At 34.6% G+C, this 21,387-nt stretch overlaps 2 protein-coding genes across 2 annotated transcripts; both read right to left on the minus strand.

Moving 5' to 3' along the window:
* Positions 1–461: 461 nt before the first annotated feature.
* LOC110612608 (probable amidase At4g34880) lies at positions 462–8,121 on the minus strand. The gene is made up of 6 exons (XM_043955614.1): positions 8,115–8,121; positions 6,429–6,530; positions 2,353–2,467; positions 1,987–2,223; positions 1,014–1,212; positions 462–937 (listed from the first exon to the last, which is right to left on the minus strand). Exons 1-6 carry the CDS (start codon positions 8,119–8,121, stop codon positions 590–592), a joined length of 1,008 nt encoding a protein of 335 aa, XP_043811549.1. The 3' UTR covers positions 462–589.
* A 2,528-nt stretch (positions 8,122–10,649) lies between these two features.
* LOC110613740 (probable magnesium transporter NIPA6) lies at positions 10,650–21,008 on the minus strand. The gene is made up of 9 exons (XM_021755017.2): positions 20,418–21,008; positions 19,681–19,737; positions 19,470–19,560; positions 19,209–19,369; positions 18,985–19,112; positions 18,324–18,461; positions 12,024–12,116; positions 11,798–11,915; positions 10,650–11,244 (listed from the first exon to the last, which is right to left on the minus strand). Exons 1-9 carry the CDS (start codon positions 20,539–20,541, stop codon positions 11,159–11,161), a joined length of 996 nt encoding a protein of 331 aa, XP_021610709.1. The 5' UTR covers positions 20,542–21,008; the 3' UTR covers positions 10,650–11,158.
* Between the last annotated feature and the right edge of the window lie 379 nt (positions 21,009–21,387).

Raw genomic sequence — 21,387 nt, forward strand, 5'->3', positions numbered from 1 at the left:
TGAATAATTATTTTTATAACATTTGACTAATCACTACCTAAATGGCTAACAAGTAAAATAACTGCTAGTATTATAGAAAAGAAGGGCCTTAGAGCTGCTCAGAATCTTAACCTCTTTACTGTTGCTGCCACCTTAAACGCCTAAACCGTCTGGAAGGAAACAGCAATCCTCTTGTTACTAAAATTGCAAGGCCGCATGCTAAAGAACAGGGAATCTGAAAGTAACAGACAACCAATCAAGGAAGGCCAAAGAAATTCAACTAGAGAGAAGCGTTTTACTTGTAATTAAATTGCACAAGGTAGCTATTTTCCATTTTTACAAATTTTTACGTATGTTTTTTTTAAAAACCTAAATGATTAAAAAAATTTCAAAACCTTGCAAACCCTTTTCTTTTGAAACTCAAAGGAATTCATACTAACCCCAGCGGTCTATAATTTAATGAAATTGATCAATTTTATTAATTTGGAAATTCTTTTCATTGTTGTAATTTGATAACATACATTAAAAAAAGTTGCTGTAACATTAATTGACACCTAGCTAGCTTTCCACAATTCAGAAGAGATTTTCATAAATACAAGTGCAATTGAGATTAAAAAGGAGGTCTACGTGACGAAGTAGCCTGCTCAAAAGCATAAGCAATCTCGATTAGCTTGGGTTCCATGCCTTTCAATCCTCCAAAACAGATCCCAAATGGCATTTCATTGCTTCCATAGCCAGCTGGGACAGTAATTGCAGGGTACCCTCCAATGGCTAGAGCTGTAGAAACCGTCCAACCGACTGTCACCATAGCATCTAACTCATACTCCCTCATTGTTTTCTCAAAACCTTGTTCAGACAGTTTTTCCATCAACTTCACTGCCTTGATTTCTCCCTTTCCAAGCCCATTTGTCATTTCTGAGGCAATAAAGAGATCCTGACCGTACTGTTTCATGTGTTCCTGCCAAATTGACTGAATTTGTCATCTCACATCAGACCATGAACTTAACAGAGAAATTCAAAGCTCACACACATACCAGATCAGGATTATTGTCATTGAAACTGATGATGTCTTCTAGTGATCTCACTGGAGATTTGACAAGTTCTTGAAGGTATTGATTAATTGACAGCTTGAACTCAGTCAGCAGTGCAATTTCTTCGCCACTTTGATTGGGATCCATAATTATGTCAATATTAGGTATTTGCAGATTATCCAACACAGTTGCACCTCCTTGCCTACAATTTCCATGGGCAAACGTAAGCAGCATAGAAGCTGTAACTAATGCGCGTCATTGTGTGTCAATGTCATTTATAGATATGGTCCATATTCCCTCTTTGGGTGTCAAAGTAAATTGATCTGGCATAACCCACTCCAAAATTAGTCGGAAAAGAGTGAGAAATGTCTTTAAAAAAAATAGACCAGACTTGATTCCTTAAAAAGGTTAGTTTAAGAGAGGATTGTATAAAGTCTTATAAGAACACGCTTCTCTTATTTTAAATTAATGTAGAATTGAACACATCTCACGCTAAGAACTAAATATTTAGAGTGTGAAATAGAGCAACATTACATAAGAGGCTCTTATACCATGTAAAAAATTGGATTAGGTCTAACTCACCTAAAAATCAACTCAAAGGAGAGAGTACATAAATATACATTATTTCTATCCCCAAATAAATGTGTGATTCAACAAAATACCCTAATTTTTTAAGGGAGCACTTCACTTCAATATCAAATCAATATGGGGACTGTTGAGTTAGGACAGAACGTGAAATACTTGTGAGAGACTCACAAATATTAGATAGGAAGACTCTTACCACATATTAAATAAACAATTCAGACTTAACCCCAAAACCAATAACTCAGAGAAGAGAGAGTGTTCAAAACTTTGTGAGATACACATTACCCTATATGAAACTAATGTGGGAATTTAACAACCTCCCATTGAATTGATAGTTCAATAGTCTAAGTGTTTGCCTCATAATATAAGACATCATGGTTTAAAGCTTTACCTTAAGACTTCCAAATGATTGTTGAAGGTAGACAGAACAGTTGAATCATTGAATGGAGCTGGAAATCTCACAACTCCCAGTCTCTTATCTTTGAGCCCATCATCTCTTAAAAACTGTATATAGCCACCTCTAGGTATAAACTTAGCAGCTTCTATTGTTGCTTCAGGATCTCTTGGATCAAAACCAACAATTGCATCAAGCACATAAACTGCATCTGACACTGTTCGGCATATTGGCCTGCATGTTCATGCTTTAGAAAATTATTAAAACAAGTTCAAATGAGAAAATGCATTTTACCTTTAGGCCTCAATTCAAATTTTGATAAAATAGAATCATAAAATCTTTGTGAAAAATATTCTAGTTTACCCAATTGTGTCCTGGCGAGGAGAGACTGGAATGACACCAGCACGGCTGGTGAGTCCAGCAGTTGGCTTTAGCCCCGGCAACCCGAATACACGTGCAAAAACTCTGAACCCTTTGTCTTAAATAGGCGTGTTTGGCACCGCACACAACCAGTGACTGCTCCCGTGGCAGGGATGGTGTCGAACAACATGTTCCTGCACGTTATTTGATGTTATGGGTGTCGAACAAAATGTTTGGTGATATAACTGCTGAACAGATTCTTTTTGACACATAAAATTTAAAAATATTTTCGAATTTCACATTATTTAATAAATATTTTTTTTATTATACATGAATTGAGATCTTTCAGCAGAGTGCTGCCGGTGCCAGTTGGGAGATTAAGGAGATCTTCAGGACGGAAGCTTTTTAATTGGGTGAGCTGGTTTGACCTACCGAAGCCATAGGTGGCGAATTCAGCTAAATATAGTGATAAAGGACTATTTAGACTCCGTCAGGAGTTTTAACCAATATCGTTTGGTTAAGACGAAATAAGAGAAAAGATAGGTTAGAAGACTAAAAGTCTTATTGAAATTCCTCAAAGATTGAAAAGTTCCTTTCTAATAGTCAAGGGAGCCTATTTATAATAAGAACAAAACCCTAATATGAAAAATTATGAAAATACCCAAAATATCCAAAAAAAATAATTAAAATGCAAAAGTTAGCCCCGGTTCAAATCTGCCGTAAAATCCAAGCCTAGTTGCTCCATATCATTTCCTTTCCACTTGTAAAGAACTCGTCCTCGAGTTGTCATCAGCAGGGTAGTACTAAAATAGATCTGCCACATTAAACGTCTTGGAAATTTTCATCTCATGTGGGAGATCAAGAACATAGGCATTGTCATTGATCTTCTGAATGATCCGGAATGGACCAATCTTCTTGGCGTCAAGCTTTTTCTGTCCTCCACCACGCTCCTCGTATAAATACACCATAACTTGGTCACCGACATTGAAGGACTTGAAACGCCTATGTTTATCAGCTGTAACTTTATATTTATCATTGGCTTCTGTAAGGCATTGTTGTACCTGTTTGAAAACATCCACGTGCTACTTTGCCAAGTTGCTTGCGGCAATACTATTGTGATAACCTGTGGGAAGTGCGATAAGATCAACTGTATGCGCTGGGACTTTCCTGTACACAACAACAAATGGTGACATCTTTGTGGAGCTGTGAATCGTACTGTTGTAAGCAAATTCTGCTTGGACAAGAGCAAGATCCCAAGCAGTTTTCTTGTTACTGCAGATGCAATGTAGAAGACTGCCAAGCGTGTGGTTTACCACTTCAGTTTGTCCATCAGTTTGGGGGTGAGCAGCACTGCTGTTGTAACAGCCCGGCCCTTTCACCAGCACTGTTACCGTTCACGGCCCAGGGCTATCCCTCGCCTGGCCTCTTGCCACCTCGGGCTTTCCACTAGCGTCGTGAACAGCTCTTAACATCCATTCACCCTCACGGGTTCCTGGCAGGATTTGTCCCCTTGGGTTCTCGCATCGCATCCTTCCCCAAGTGGATTTGGCCCAAATTTCCCTTTGGAAATTAGGTCGCCTCCCCCACTACTCGAACCCTTAACCTCCCACTTTAAGGGAATAGTCTGGTGCCCGGCCCTTTTACCGGCACTGTTACCGTTCACGGCCTAGGGCTATCCCTCGCCTGGCCTCTTGCCACCTCGGGCTTTCCACTGGCGTTGTGAACAACTCTTAACATCCATTCACCCTCACGGGTTCCTAGCAGGATTTGTCCCCTTGGGTTCTCGCATTGCATCCTTCCCCAAGTGGATTTGACCCAAATTTCCCTTTGGAAATTAGGTCGCCTCCCCCACTACTCGAACCCTTGACCTCCCACTTTAAGGGAATAGTCTGGTGAGAGTGAGTACCAATTGTTCCAATGGAACAATTGGTACTCACTCTCACCAGACTATTCCCTTAAAGTGGGATAGCCCTGGGCCGTGAACGGTAACAGTGCCGGTGAAAGGGCCGGGCTGTTACAGCTGTATCGAAGTTTAGTCCCGAAGCGTTTCTATAAAGTCACCCAGAAGTGAGCTAGAAACTTCACATCTCTGTCAGAAGTAATGGTTTTGGAGACACCATGTAAGCGAACAATCTCCTAGAAAAACAGTTTTGCTATATGAGAAGCATCATTAGTTTTCTTACAAGGAATGAAATGCGCCATTTTAGAGAACCTGTCAACAACAACAAAAATGGAATCAGATCCACGTTGAGTACGTGGAAGACCAAGAACAAAATCCATAGACAAGTCCTCTCAAGGATGGGCTGGAATAGGCAGTGGAGTGTATAAGCCTGTATTCTGCGAATGTCCCTTCTGAGTTTGACACACTAGACACTTCTAAACCATTCGACCTGTATCCTTTTTTAATTGAGGCCAGTAAAAACGCTCCTCCAACCCAGCAATAGTCTTGTCACGCCCCAAATGACCACTCAAACCTCCTCCGTGGATCTCGCGAATCAACTTCTCCCGCAAGGAAGATCGAGGGATGCATAACCTATTCTCCTTAAAAAGAAAGTCATCATGTATCAAGAACCCATCAGTAGGCTGGTGAGTCTGGACTCTAGCCCATATATCAGCAAAATCATCATCTGTAGCATACAAATCCTTCAGGAATTCAAAACCTACAACCTCCTGATTAACTGTAATCAACAGAGCAGCCCTTCTACTCAAAGCATCTGCCACCTTATTACTATGGCCAGCCTTATGTTTGATGACATAATGAAAGGCTCCAAAGTAAGCTGCCCATCGGGCATGCATCTTATTCACATGTTTTTTAGTTTTAAAATGGATCAGAGACTGATGATCTGTGTGAATAATAAATTCTCGTCCCATCAAATACTGCTCCCAAGTTTTAAAAGCCCGGAATACTGCATATAGTTCCTGCTCATAAGTAGACCACTTCTTTCTAGCTTCATTCAGTTTCTCACTAAAGAAGGCAATAGGCCTTTTAGACTGTGACAATACTCCTTCAATCCCAACTCCACAAGCATCACATTCAATCTCAAACAGTTTATCAAAATCAGGTAGAGCAAGAATAGGGGCAGAAGTAAGCTTATTTTTAATCTCTTCAAAGCTCTTGTTGGCAGCTTTAGTCCATGCAAATTTCTGCACTCTCTCTTTCTTCAAGCAATCTGTGATAGGGGCAACGATGCTGCTGAAATTTCTGATAAACCGTCGGTAGAAAGTGGCAAGGCCATGAAAGCTGCGAACTTCAGAAATAGTTTTGGGGATGGGCCAATTCCGTATTGCTTCTACCTTCGTCTCATCAACATGTATCCCTTCTGCACTAACAACGAATCCCAGGAACAGAACGCGCTCCGTCATATAGATGCACTTCTTAAGATTAATAATCAACTCACTTTCTTATAGGGCGGTCATGACTTGACGGAGATGCTGAAGATGTTCTTCCTCACTGCAACTAAATATCAAAATGTCATCAAAATAAACAACCACAAATTTGCGTAAGAAAGGACGCAAAACCTGGTTCATGAGTCGCATAAAAGTGCTAGGTGCATTTGTTAAACCAAAGGGCATAACCAGCCACTCATACAAGCCTTCCTTAGTCTTGAAGGCAGTCTTCCATTCATCTCCCTCCTTGATCCGAGCTTGGTGATAGCCACTTTTGAGATCGATTTTAGAAAAGACTTTAGCCCCGGATAGCTGATCTAGCATGTCATCCAATCGTGGGATAGGAAATCGATATTGAACTGTAATTTTGTTGATGGCCCTGCTATCCACGCACATTCTCCAAGTCCCATCTTTCTTTGGAACTAATAGGGCAGGTACTCCGCAGGGGCTAATGCTCTCCCGAATATGCCCCTTCTTTAGTAATTCTTCCACCTGTTCTTGGAGGATTTCACTCTCCTTTGGACTCATCTTGTAATGAGGCAGATTCGGTAATTTTGATCCAGGAATGAGATCAATCTGATGTTGGATATCCCGCAGGGGTGGAAGCTTTGATGATTCCTCCACTATCTTAGGAAACTCCTTTAACAACTTTTTGACGGGCGGTGGTAAAGATGGTGCATCCTCTATTGTACCTTTTGCTCTCACCAATAAAGCTAGTGTGCTTCCAGATTTCTCAACTGCGCCTGATAGCTTCTGCACTCCAGTAGAAACAGCAACATCATTCTTCTCTTCAACTTTAGAATGTTTCGCAGAACCGGAAGGCAAGATAGTAATCTTCTTTTGATTCCACATGAACATGTATGAATTCTCCTTCCCTTTATGCAAAGCATCAACGTCGAATTGCCAAGGGCGACCTAGCAAAATTCCACAGCAATCCATATCCACAACATCACAATTAACAAGTTCAGTATAAGATTTACCGATCGAGATAGGCACGCTGCAGATTCTGTTGACCTTAATTGTCGGTCCTTCCTTAATCCATCCGACTCTGTATGGTGAGGGGTGAGGCTGTGTAGGCAACTATAATTTTTCTACCAATTGCTTAGCTATCAAATTCTCACAACTACAGCTATCTATAATTAGCCTGCAAATTGCCTCTCCTACGCGACACTTTGCCTGGAAAATCTTCCTCCTTTGCATCTCATCCTCCTATTTTGTTGAACATAAGATGTTCTTCACCACACAGGTGACTTTAGAATTGGCGGCTGGTTGGGGGTGTGCGGCGGCGGCGAGTTGGTGGATTCCCTGCTGCAGGGTCAGTTGTCCGATCATCTCCCTCAATTCTGCCAAAGATGCCTCAATCGCAGCAAGTCGTGCCTCTTGGTTATCTGCCATGACCGAACTTCGCTCTGATACCAATCTGATAAAGGACTATTTAGACTCCGTCAGGAGTTTTAACAAATATCGTTTGGCTAAGACGAAATAAGATAAAAGATAGGTTAGAAGACTAAAAGTCTTATTGAAATTCCTCAAAGATTGAAAAGTTCTTTTCTAATAGCCAAGGGAGCCTATTTATAATAAGAACAAAACCCTAATATGAAAAATTATGAAAATACCCAAAATATTCAAAAAAAATAATTAAAATGCAAAAGTTAGCACCGGTTCAAATCTGCCGTAAAATCTAAGCCTAGTTGCTCCGTATCATATAGGACTTGATTATTCTTCTTGTTGGAGTGTTTGGCGGCCGTGTCAGGGGATAGAGATTGAAATTCAGACACAAATAGAAAAAGCATTTGGATTTGTGGGGCAAATCGAATTTGCTTCTGATGGAGTTCTTCCTTGTGTTCTTTGGCGTCAAGAGCCCACGCGCCAGGCTTACCCCAGGGACCATGTTGATTTTGCTGTAGTTTAGTTTTTCTCTAAATAATAAAAGGAAAATTTATTTAATTGATAAACCATGCTTTCCTTTCCTATGTGCATTGGCAATGTTATATTTATTTTTTACAAAAAAAAAAGTTTATAATTTTTTTATTATGATTATCATTAAGTGCTGAACATTTTAGTTCAACTTTTCAAGGATAAAAATAATAAACAAAAAATTATTAGTTTGCAATCTGACTGGATTTGATTTGATTAAGGTGATTTCTGCATTTGATTTGATTTTTCAACAGCGTTAAAGAGCAAACTCCTGCTTTAATTTGTTTGTGACCAAAAGATAGTAGCATTTGACCTACGTGCTCATTACCAAAATAAAAAATATATATATAAAATAAATAAATAAAAAATCTTACCAAGCAAATCAGCCCTGACCCAATAGACTGACTGGATTTTCTATTGAGCTAGTATCAACTGAATCCAGAGTTTGGCAACAAACAAACCCGGCATTGAGTGTCAACCCCGAAATCTAATAGTCCCAACACTTGAATGTTAGTCATCAAACCAACACGTATGGAGTCCGGTTTTGGTCGAATTTCGATTGAAACCGCCAAACCTTTGAATTTGAAGCGATTTCTGTTTAAAATCGGACGCATTTCAATTCTAAATGGTTTCAGTTTAAAACTAGTTATGATTAAAAATGGTTTGATTTAATTTTGATTATATATTTTTAACTATAATAATATTAATATTTTATAAATTAAATAAATTAATTTTATGATACATTATTTATGTATATTAAAAAATTTAAAAAACAAAATCAATTAATATTTATTTTTAAAAAATAAAATTTTAAATCAAATCAATTTTGATTTAAACTGTTGAGTTCCAAATTCATTCCAACCCTAGTTCAATGTTAGAGAAGCGGAATCCGCATACTTAACGGCCAGTTTCAGTACAGTTCATGAGTCGAAACCAATTGATTAGTCTAGCCCCGAATTTGACCGGTTGAATTCTGATTCAGGTAAGCCTATCAACATATATTTAGTCACAACTAAGGGTATTTTTGGATTACTGTTAAAATTGATACCGAGAATTCTTCTTTTAAAATATAATATTTAAAAAGTATTACACTCATATATTTAATTTATAGTAAATACATTCAAATAAATATGAAAAGTTTTAAATTTTATTTTCTTAATTCTTAATTTTTATTTAAAAAAAATATTTAAAAAATATTAAAAATTAATTTAAAATTATTTTTAACATAGTTTAATTATGAGAATATTAAAATAATAAAATAATTTTTTAAAACTTTTTTTAATATCATACTTTTTCTAAAAATAATTTTATGATCTTCAAGTTCAATGCTAAACAGACTAAATAATTTAAGTTTAGAATTATTCACAAACCACAAAAGACAAACATGTCCCCCCAAGCTAGCAAGTACAGGTGTTTGGTTTTAATTTCAAAACAATGTCTTGTATAAACCAAAATCAAAATTAATTTCTTGATTTTTTTTAAAATTGAAATTAAAATTTAGTATGTTTCAATTTCTTTTTGGTTTAATTTGATTTTAATATCAGTTTTTATTTTAATTTCAATTTCAATATTATTTCATACGATTATCGATTCTTATAATAAAATTTAAATTTCATTAAAATAATTAAATATTTCTAAGATAATATTAATATTATTTATATTAAATTAACAAATCTCACATTTTAATTTTAAAATAATATCAAAATATTTATAATATCATATAGTATTTCTATCTAAAATATATCTAGAAAGTAAATCATCAAATATAATATAATTTTTACTATTATAAGAAAAAAACTTCTAATTTTTACTATTATAAGAAAAAAACTTCTAATAGAGCTTTTAAAACTTTTTTATAATTTTTTAACGAGAAATAAACTTTAATTAAACAAGTTTTATTTAATACTGTTGCAAGTTTGTTTAATTTCCTTTGTTTTCTACAGCAAAATTATTTAGCTGAAATTTATATTTTTTAAATAAAAAACAATTAAAATTAATTTAATTTAATTTATTTTTAATTTTATTAAATTATATTTTATTAATATATATAATCTAATTAACAATTATATATATACAAGATAATAATAAGTACATATGTAATTAATTTTAATGATTTATATTCTATTAGTAAAAATTCTACTAATAGAGAGATAATATGTAATATAATCTATTTAAATAAAATGAATTATAATTAATAAATTAAATTAATTAAATATATAATTATATACTTTTAACTAACTAAAATATATAATAATTATATACGTATAACAATTATAAGTACATATACATACATCAATATATAATTATTTTAGTATCTTATATTTTATTAGTATAATTCTTTAATAAAATAGCATATAAATAATTTATTTAGATAAAACAAACTAAAATTAATTAATTAAGTTATATTATTATATATATTTAATAATTAACCAATAACTAAAATATATAATAATTTTATATTGTGAGATGGTTAATAATAATAGTATATACACATGTACATATATATGCATATTTTAATAATTTATATTTTATTAGTATAGTTTATATATATATAAACTATTCAGATAAAATAAATTATAATTAATTAACTAAATTAACTAAAAAATATATAATAATTAAATAATATTTCAATTATATATGTATAATTTTATTAAAATTATATAATATATAAAATATATTATTGAAATTATAAATTCGAATTATAATATCACTAAATTATTTTAAAAAATATATAAATAAAATAAATATATAAATAAAATTAAATTTTCGATTCAATACGATTGCAGATTAAAATTAAAATTAAATAATTAAATAAATTCAATTCTAATCATCGGTTTTTTTTTTTATTTCGATTCGATTCAATACAATTCTACAATTTGATTCCGATTCCTAGAAACCGTGCACGACACGAGTAGCAAGGCATCATGTTGTCGCAGCTCGAACTCTTCAAATCTAAAAAAGGAAGGAACTTAATATTATAACAATTGCACTTGAACTTCACTCAAAATCACAACCCAAACTTTGTATTTTGCAAAATGGCGAACTTTTGGTAGTAAAAAAGTGAATAAAATACAAAACAATGGATTAATACACACAAGAAACAACCAAATTGATCATGAAAGGCATCACTGAAACCATAAATTGAAGAGAATAGGTGACTATCAATATTTACAAATGCATGATAGGCTATGGGGGCATCATTGACCTGTTATAGATCTGTGCAGCCTTTTTTCTGTACTACTTCTAACACAGCAACCTCAGATCTGTTCATAGTTTGGAATGCCTAATGTGATCCAAAATTTGAGAGGTGTTGCTCCGACTCAGGACCGCCTCCCACAACTTGTCATGGCATACACAAAAAACCACTCCACTATGCCAACCTCAGATGTTTGTGAAGAAAAAACAAGGAGCTTCTCCCTCTGAAAATACATATTGCGAACACTGATCGCAGAGTTGCTCCAACAGGGATTATCTTCCTTTCACAATCATCTCAAAACAGAAAGATTCATTGCTCATCCGAACTTTGTATGTTTATTAAATGTTCCTCAAGACATTTAACAGAATCTTCATTAACGTACCATGTCACAGTTCCTGCGAAAACAAACAGAAAGTGGAGAATAAGAAACAATTTCATAAGCTCAAGCTTCCTACAAACAAAAGCAGATAAAACAATCATACTTATGGAAGGATCATATCAAGCAGTCAAATATACCAACATTGTAACCTGAATTTCAGAAGATAATAATTGACAGGCAACCAGAAAATTTGTTCAGGCATGATACAGAAATCATAAGATTTTTGGGTATGTGCCAACAAAAGGGCATTAAAATTCACTTCTCAACAAACATTTTGTACTTTGACTGTTATCAGTTCTTTTTATGGTGCAGACATGCAACTGTGAATTTGGTGTCAACTGTCAAACCAGCTGTTCCCAAAATCACTGCTTGTAAACTCTCCATGTCCAAGCTCTAGCAGAAGAATGGCTATAGCTCATTCATTAGATATACTGTTGAGCATATCCACTATCTCCTTAACATAGACAACAAATAAATGGGTTACAAGCAGCTAACTTAACTTTAGCACCACCAGCACAACACCAGACCCTTTTTTGACCCCAGGGTAAAAGAATGAGGCTCATATGTACCTATAGGAGGAGGTGGCTCCTGTTCTCTTGTCGCATGAAGTATGATTGTGCCTGACAGAACAGTGATGAATCCACATAACTCGGAGGTTATGCTGCTCACATTTTGGCCAGACCAATCCTGTAGAAAATATGAAGAAAATACAATTTGAGCTCTGATTCTGGGTAATTCTAATGTATCAAATTTCAACTGAAGAAACAGATCCATAAGACGTATCAAGCATTTTACCTTGAACATTATGGCACTAGCAATGATAGTTAGAGTTGTAAACATGACATAATATACTGGAGAAACAATTGCTGCATTGAATGTATCCAACGCCTGAACAATGATAACATAAACATCACTGGACATGAACTGATAACAATTAAACAGAACAGGAACTGAAAAATAAAGTTAAGAAAATAATGTACATAACATTTTGTTTTCAAAACTTCAGCACACTGCAAGGCTCTGAGCGAGGTGGCAATTTTACACATGAAAACCAAATTCCCTTGAATATTCTTCACTAGTGAGTAGGAATTGAGTATAAAGGGACTTCAGTTGCAACTAACAATCACCCATAATATGCCCTAAAGCAATTAGCACTAAATTGCAAAGGTGGTCTACTGTCATCTGGTTCAGTATTTCCTCCAAGCTATCCCACACAAAGCACTATGTTCCATGATCATCAACAGTTTTCAACCACCCATTCAAATGGACAAGTTGGTGACATCAACCATATATTAGACTTTCAACAAATGCAGGACTTCCTCCCACCATTTAAAAAAAAAAAAAAGAAGAAAAAGAAAAATGCCTACTCATCTCAACAAACTAACCAGCACATATTTCTGGGAAAGCCAAAACAAAGTTCTCTTCAAACGGCACTCCAGACATAAAACCATGTGCAGGTAACCAAACAACCAAACTCTAGATCCTGGTTCATATTCTGATTTATCCCCAAAAATCACAAAGAAAATTTGAAGTTCACCAAATTCAAGAGGATACTGAAGTATCATGACTCAAGAGAATAGCCTTTCACCAACCCAAAGCTACACCTAGGTTGGTTGCCACAAATACATGCGCGACCTTTTTGGGAAGAAGCTTCAGATTTGCCATTCTCAATAATGGTAACACAATGAGAAGAATTTTAGGAGGAATTTTTTATTCTATTCCAAATTGAATTGATCTTACAAAGTTCAACTATTTATACATAAAGAATCAACCTAATTAGAAATATTTACAACACAACTAATTAGAAATATTTACAATAAAGCTAGAAAATAAAATCCCTATAATCAAGCATAATTATAGGGATGTTTTACGTTGGTCGACACTCCCCTCAAGTTGGTGCTAAATGTCACACATGTTCAACTTGCAAACTAAGACGTGATATGTCTTGTTGTTGAACCTTTTAGTAAATACATCGGCTAGCTGTTTCTCAAAAGTCATGTGATCTAATATCAAGACACCGTTTGTTAGCTTCTCTTTAATGAAGTGTTGATCAATCTCTATGTGTTTCGTTCAGTTATATTGAACCAGATTGTGAGCTATACTGACAGCGGTTTTGTTGTCACGGTACAAGAGTAGTTTGTCCCTCTCCAACATTGCAATTCCTCCAATAATCTTTGAAACCATAAGAGTTCACAAACACCTTATGTCATTGCTCCACTCAGCTTCAGCACTTGATCGAGCAACAACACTTTACTTCTTACTTTTCCAAGTGACAAGATTTCTTCCCACAAATGCGCAGTAACCAGTAGTCGACCTCCTATTATCAAGAGACCCAGCCCGAGCTGCATCTGTGAATGCATTTTTGCAAAGATGACCGTGTTTAAGGAATAGGAGACCTTTTCCGGGAGATCACTTAAAGTATCACAAAATGCAAGAAACAGTTTGTATGTGAGCCTCATGGGATTATGCATAAACTGATAGACTAAGCTGACTGCATATGTTATGTTTGGTCGAATATGCAAAAGATAAATCAGTATGCCTATCAACTTCTGATATTTGCCAATATCCACTGATTTATCTATCCATACTTATAGCTTGTGATTGTTCTTCATGAGAGTTTCTGCTAATTTGCAGCCTAACATACTAGTTTCTTCCAAAAGATCCAAAATATATTTTCTTTCAGAAATAAAAATTCTCTTCTTTGATTTGACAATCTCGATTTTTAAGAAATGTTGAAATTTTTCTAGATCTTTAATTTCAAACTCCTGAGTCAAAAGCTTTTTTAGCTGAGTCATCTCTTCAGTGTCATCTCTTATCATTACTATATCATCAACATAGACTATGAGAAGAGTAATTTTACCCTTAAATGTCTGATAAATAGAATATGATCAACAACATTACTCTGTTGATGGCCAAAGAAAACTATAGCTCTGCTGAATAGATCAAACTAAGCTCTGGGTGACTGCTTCAACCCATACAAAGTCTTCTTTAACCTGTATACTTTTTCCTGTGTTTTTTCATCAGGAGAGATTTCCATATACACTTCATCCTCTCAATTTCCGTGGAGGAATATATTTTTCACATCTAATTGCTATATGTCCCAGTCAAGATTGGCAGCGCAAGATAGCTATACTCTAATTGAGTTCATTTTGGCAACAAGGGCAAATGTCTCTTGGCAATTCATTCCATAAGTTTGAGTGTATCCCTTGACAAGTAATCTGGCCTTGAATCTTTCAATTGATCCATCAACTTTGTATTTCACGATGAACACCCATTTGTAGTTGATTGATTTTTTTTTCAAGTGGAAGAGACACCAACTCCCAAGGCTCACTTTTAGTCACTTTTATTTGTTCAATCATTACTCTCTTCCACTTAGAATCTTAGAGAGCTTCCTTCTAATCTTGTGAGATAAATACAAAAGAAATAGACAAAGCAAAGGCTCTCTATAAGACGAAGACAAAGAATCATAAAAGAGAAAGTTAAAAATAAAGTGTTTTGTACAAAACCTAACTCCTTTTTTTTGAGCAATTGATTTATTTGGATCATCAATGAGTTCAAGGGTTAGAGATGGACTCACCAAATAGAGAAGAGAAAGATTTATGACACTGAGTAGGCTACACAATAGCTTTTTCTGCTTCTATTTTGTCTCTTCTTGAGTATCTCCTTAAATCAAGTTTATCCAAACATCCAATTATCTTTTCCTAATCACACCAGTAGTCTCCCCTGTACAGTAATCTCCTCTTTAGTAAAATGCTTTAGAGTAATAGGACTAGAAATCATCTCTTCTCTCTTATTATCCTCCCCCTAAAGAGGTCACAGAGTAGCACTAATATTATTTTCAAATGGAGGGTAGTAACACTTGTAACCTTATGTGTGGAAGAGTACCCAACAAACACACATTTAAGAGGTCTTCGATCTAACTTTCCAATTGTCCTAATATGAACAAAATACATGCACCCAAACACCTTTGGTGGAACAATATAAGTATTTTTCCCTTGTAGCATCTCTAAAAGGCTTTTAAAGGCAAGAGGTTTGAAAGACATTCTATTAATGAGATAAGCTACAGATAAGACTGCATCTCCCCATTGGAAAATTCATGGTGAAAAGGAGAGATCTGACTATTTCCAATAGGTGCTTATTTTTTCTTTCAGCAATACCATTTTGGAAACTAGTGTAGGACAACTAATTTGATATAGTATCCCATTACACTCCAGATAAGCAGAAAAATAACTATCCATGTACCCTATGCCATTATCAGCTCTTAAAACTTTTATCTTAGCATCAAATTGAATACAAATCATATTGTAAAATAATTGAAAGCAAGAAAGCACTTCAGTTTTTGTCTTTAGCAAATAAACTCAAGTCATGCAAGAACAACAATCAATAAAAGTAATATACTAATGATTACTAGATAGTGTAACAATCTGAGTAGGTCTCCAAACATCAGAATGAATCGTCACAAAAGAAATCATATTCCTATTATTACTTGAGAGATAAGAGGTTTGTGTATGCTTAGCATAGTCATAAACATTACAAAATAAATCACCAAACCAAATTTTTAAAAATAAGTCGGGATAAAGTTTTTCTAAAGCATAGAAAGATGGATGTCCTAACTGTCAGTGCTATTGTATGATTTCCAAATTGACATTCATATTTTCTCCAAAAAAGGCCTGAGATGAACTAGAACTTGGGTTCCCTTCCAATATGTACAACTCATCATGCAGTCTACTATAGCCAATCCTCTTTCCAATTTGAAGATTCAAAATAACACAATGATTAGAAAAAAATTTCAATTTTAGAGTTAAAGGTCTTGGTAAAAACACTAACTGATAAAAGATTAATAGGAAAATGAAGAATATGAAGAACAGAGGATAGCTTAATATTTAGAGTACAACCAACAGAACTGGTTCCAAAGATAGGAGTAGAAGAGCTATCGACTATTCAGATAGTATCCTTGTTTAGACATGGAAGGTAATTAAGAAAGTCTTTAGAAAAGCCTATCATGTGTCTATTTGCGTTGGAATCAATAATCCATGAAGCATTACCAAGAGACGAAGCACTATGAGGAGCACTTGCATTACCCTCACTAGTCGCTCTCATGTTTGCTATGCTCAGACTAGGAAACAACAATAAAACAACATATCTAAGCAAAGGAGGAGGCGTCCCATATAAAGAACCTTTAAAATAACCTAATAAAAGTTGCAAACACCAAGAAGACCTAATCCAACACCAAGACAACCTAATCCAACACCAAGACGACCAAGAAGCAGCACGAAGTGGCCAGAAATAGGCTGGGAAAACACCAACAACACCTGAAGAGAAAGATCCGGCAGAAACAAAAGCTCATGCGCCACTGTGCTGGCACACGAGGCTCACTCGCTCAGAGATTCAGCGCCGAAAGTTGAGGACAAGCCGGCGAAACTCTATCGACCCTGCTGGTGGTGGCGATGAGGTAAGTGGAGGGCCCTAGATGTAGTAGTACCAATTTAGGGAGTAAGGGTTCCGAAACCCTAAAATTAAAATTGAACCAAATTAAAACCCTAAAATGAAAATTGACCCAAATTAAACTCTTGATTTAGTTACCACATGCTATGTTACTTAGACTCAAGTACGAGAGTAAAAAATGGATACATATCCCCATATCTGACTTCTCAAGTCTTTAAATGGAAAATACAGGGATATAGATATAGATTTAGATTTAAACATGAGCACTTGGACATGTTATGTTATATAAAATAAAATAGAACAAAAAATTATATATATATATAATAGTAATAATTATATTCTCGATAGATCATCTAAAATTTAACCAAATAATTATTTTCTATCTCAGAAGAAAAAGAATGCTTTATTATCCATACTTTTCATATCAAGAGAAAAGAATGCTTTGTTATCCTTGTAGCATTACTCTCAACTTGGAGCTTGCATTAGATAGTTCAATGCCCTTCAATTTGTTTCAATTTTATCATTCCATTTATTTTTTCATGATCTAGTAATTATTAACAGAATTTATCTATCCGAGCACTAAAATGCAAATATCCAATGTAGCAAACTAAACATAATTCAAGCATTGAACAATTAACAAAATCAGAGTTAGATAATGAAAGTGGAGTAGGTTGAAGCTTAATCAGACCTTAATTCTAACCCTAACGCATGTGAATGATAAAACAATTTAATCCAAAATGGGCTGGCCACAAACTAGGTTTCATCAAGAAATTAGGGATTATGATAAAGTTGGTCATGAATTAAAGAGCTCTTCACAATACACCCCACTTAGAATTATCCATGAGTAGCAACATTGCCATGGGCAATTCCAGACATTTATCCAAATTTTATAAGATAGTATCAATGAGAATGGTGTGTGTGCATTGTTCACACATGCTCCAAGGTACATGGAAACAAAATAGGATAGGAGATGGGACACAAGAATGTGGAATATTCTAAAAAGTTGGACACAAGAAGTCTAAAAATATAGAACATTAAGGAAGCATGCATTGAAATATGTTAATTAAACATATTGATATGACTTTTTTCTTTGTTTTTTTGAAAGAAACATTTTTTAAAGTTAGTTGGGTACAAATATTAATTTCAATAATCCAATTAAAACTCTAATTCATTTAGTTTCTTTGTTTTTATTCATCGTAAAATTTTTAATTGTAAATTAACAGTGAAAGTTCATTGAATGGTTTCAAAGAGTCGAAACAAGTCCGACACAAGAATGATGGCCTTCTAGAGATTTCCATGCTTCCTAGGTGTGCACAAGTTCCCCCTTCGTATGATCCATGTAATGCCCCTGAGGTTTCAATTATAACAAATTAAAAATATGAAAGTTAACAAAGGGATCCCTCTTATGCCAAAATACCTAATTGTGTCCCCATTGAGTGATATGGCAAGAAAATTGTGGAATAAGAAGCAAGGAAGAACAAGAGGATTCTGTTAGAGGAATCAATATGACCAGAGCAGAACCATATTAACAACCTTAACACAATAACTCATCAACATAAACAAAGATTAAAGTAAGCCACCTTATTTAGCAACCATAAAAAAGAACAAGCGAATAGAACAACTACAAATATGGATGACTTTGAAATTTACCTTGTTGAGGTAATTTAATTGTGTAATTACACAAATCACGGCAACTGTAAGAAAAAACCAGGTCTGTGGATAGGCTATCTGACTTGTTCCCTCCAATGTAAGCTTTATTGCAATTCCAATGGCCTTTATGCTTACAACCTGAACACAATAAGGGAAGAAGAGGAAAAGAAATCATAGAGTACACACCTAAAATCAGCAACAAACTTACAATATAGGTTGGAGGAGCTAAACAATCCCTTTCCCCATCCAACCAGGGAAAAAATGAAAAAATAACACATACACAAAGTCAAGCTTTGAAAACTTTTCATTTCTTGCACATATATCATGGATATTAATGATATCCAAACTCTGTTAGACCTCATTCCTCACCTAATACATATTCTTCTATTTCTCTAAAATATTTATATCTTTTTACAAGAATAAATATGACACCCAAATTGAAAATAATCCCGATTATAATCTTGATCTTTTTTTCTTAGTCATTCTTTTTCTCCCCTACGAAAAACCAAAAAAAAAAAAGAGTAGTCTCATTTTTCTTCCATGAGTAGCAGAGTAATAAATAGAGTTCACCACATCATCCAAACACTGAAATAACAAAATTGGATTGGTTCATACGCCATTATCACCCCTAATAACATCAAGTTCCCAAAAAAAAAATTACCGTAATTGAACCAATTAAAGAGCAAATTCCCAAGTAGACCAATATGTTTGTTTGCCCACAGCGAGGTTCAAAGTGCAAAATCAAAGCTAACACCACTGAAAGTGAAGCTGCCACATATATTAAAAATGCTGCAAAAATGACCCCCAAAAAAGAGTAATGAGTAATTATTGAAGAGTATGGTGCTAGAATAGAGATTTAAAAAAATAAAAAAGAAGGATATTAACCTGGTTGGGTTGCAAAAGTCCAAATTTCTTGTACTGAATTAGGAGTATGTTCTTGAGGAGCATGGATTACTATCACTACTGATCCAACAATGCAAGAAACACATCCAACAATACCCATTTTCTGCAGCCGTTCCCTCAACATGAAGTGTGCCAAAATCGCACTATTCAGATTACACCAAACATGTTACTTTTAGAATAAATGGTTACCCCTTATATCAGAAGACACCAGCCAACAAAATGTTTAGAAAAATCTGCATTTACCTGATAATTATACTAAGTGCACCTAGAGGAGTCACTAAAACAGCAGGAGCATAAACATAAGCCACAAAGTTTGCTATCTCTCCAACAAACACTGTTTCACAGAAGTTATTAAAGTAAAGTTAATAGCCCATTGGATGACATGTATACCAAAGGAGGGATGGTGGACAGAGGAAAGATAGAGAGAAACTTGCACTCATATTTCTGAACTTACTTGTCACCATGCCAGCCCACCATAGCGGCTCCAGTAAGTAGGTATAACCTCCCACGCCTGCATTAATTAGGAAAAATAGGTCAGTTATAAATAAAGGATCATGCATAATCACAGTAACATTTTTGTCAACTGAAAGCTCAAATATACAAACATTCTAATTAATAATGGAGTTCTTGTTACTTTCAAGGAGGCAGCAAAAGCCTACAAATTAAGTACAAAAAAATGTAAACCCACAAAGGACAAGCACCCACGTAGGATATTTGCTTCAGAAACTCAAAACACTTGTGTCCCATAAAGGCATAAAGTATTCACAAGGCAAAAGCAAATCAAAAACAGAAATAACAATCCCAAAAAGAAGCATATATGTTTGCTTTTTATCTTCAACAAAATACAGAAATTTTCCAACACAGTACTTCCACACAAGATTATACGATGCTATTACTGATATCCCATTCATTAGAAGTATCCTTGACAGCATTCAACCAAGTTAACGAATTAAAAATGGAATTTCAAGCAGTTGTGGATTCAATTCAATAGGAAGAAATATCCTCAAACGCACAATCAAAACACTCCTTAATTACTAAAAAAGGGTCAATAGAAATATAATTTAAATCAATAATATCCAAACCCAGATCATCTAAGCATATTCAACGAACAAAACCAGAAATGAGCAATACGATTACTACCCAATTAAAAAAAGAAAAAAAGCTAAAAATTTAACAAAGTAAAGTCAAAACCAGCTCGAGTTCCAGCAGCACCAGCTCGCTTCAGCCCCTTCTTCTTCAAAATGAAGCTCGACCCAATAAAAGCACTGGATGCCACAGCCAGGATTAGCCCTTTTGAATTATCTGATACTCCCATTGTTTCCTCTTCTCTAAAAGCAGCTTACGTTATGCACATATGGGACATACAAATTCAATAACATTTACATTCGATTCCAAACCAGTGGTTTCAAAAAACAAAAACAAAAACAACTGAGATTTAGATTGCAAAAGGAATTGAATTCCCGCCAAAAGAAAATCGAATTCCCTCCAAAAGAGAAAAGGGAAGAAAAGGGGAGAGAGAGACAGAGAGAGAGAGAGAGGTCCAACGAGAATCGAACAGATGCTGCTACGTGAAACGCTACGTTTCGTTTCGACAAGAGAATTTTTGTTCCCTTAAAATGTTGGTAGAGAAAGACAGAGGTAGATCTAAAAGTGTAAAACCCTTATCGTCCACGATTCTCCTTAGTATCGATCATTCCTCCTCGTCTCTAATCGGAAATTTCCGATGTTAAGTACGGAGACTACGCGTAGGGAGCAGTAATTCCCTGTTTCGCGCGAGACGTTTGTAAAACGATGGCTCATTTCTAGACCTGGCCAAGGGCCGGTTTTGATTTGGAACTGACGGTTCGATTCAATTTGCGGATCACATTAAAATCAGTCTGATTTATAACAGTTCAAAAATAGTTTTAGTTTGATATTACAGTAGTTATGGTTATTATTTTATGATTTTAATTTTGATTCAAATTAAATTTAAATCGTGAACGATGAATCTAATTTTGATTTGAAAAAATTTTAATAAAATTAAATAGAATATAAAAAAGTAAATAGGAGTCTTAAATATTGATAATATATATTTTATTAAAAAAGTAAAATATACAAAATACATCTATTTACATAATATAAGAAATAAAATAATATTACATATAATATAAAAAATAAAATA

The sequence above is a fragment of the Manihot esculenta genome, chromosome 4, assembly GCF_001659605.2.
Source record: "Manihot esculenta cultivar AM560-2 chromosome 4, M.esculenta_v8, whole genome shotgun sequence".
NCBI lineage: Eukaryota > Viridiplantae > Streptophyta > Magnoliopsida > Malpighiales > Euphorbiaceae > Manihot > Manihot esculenta.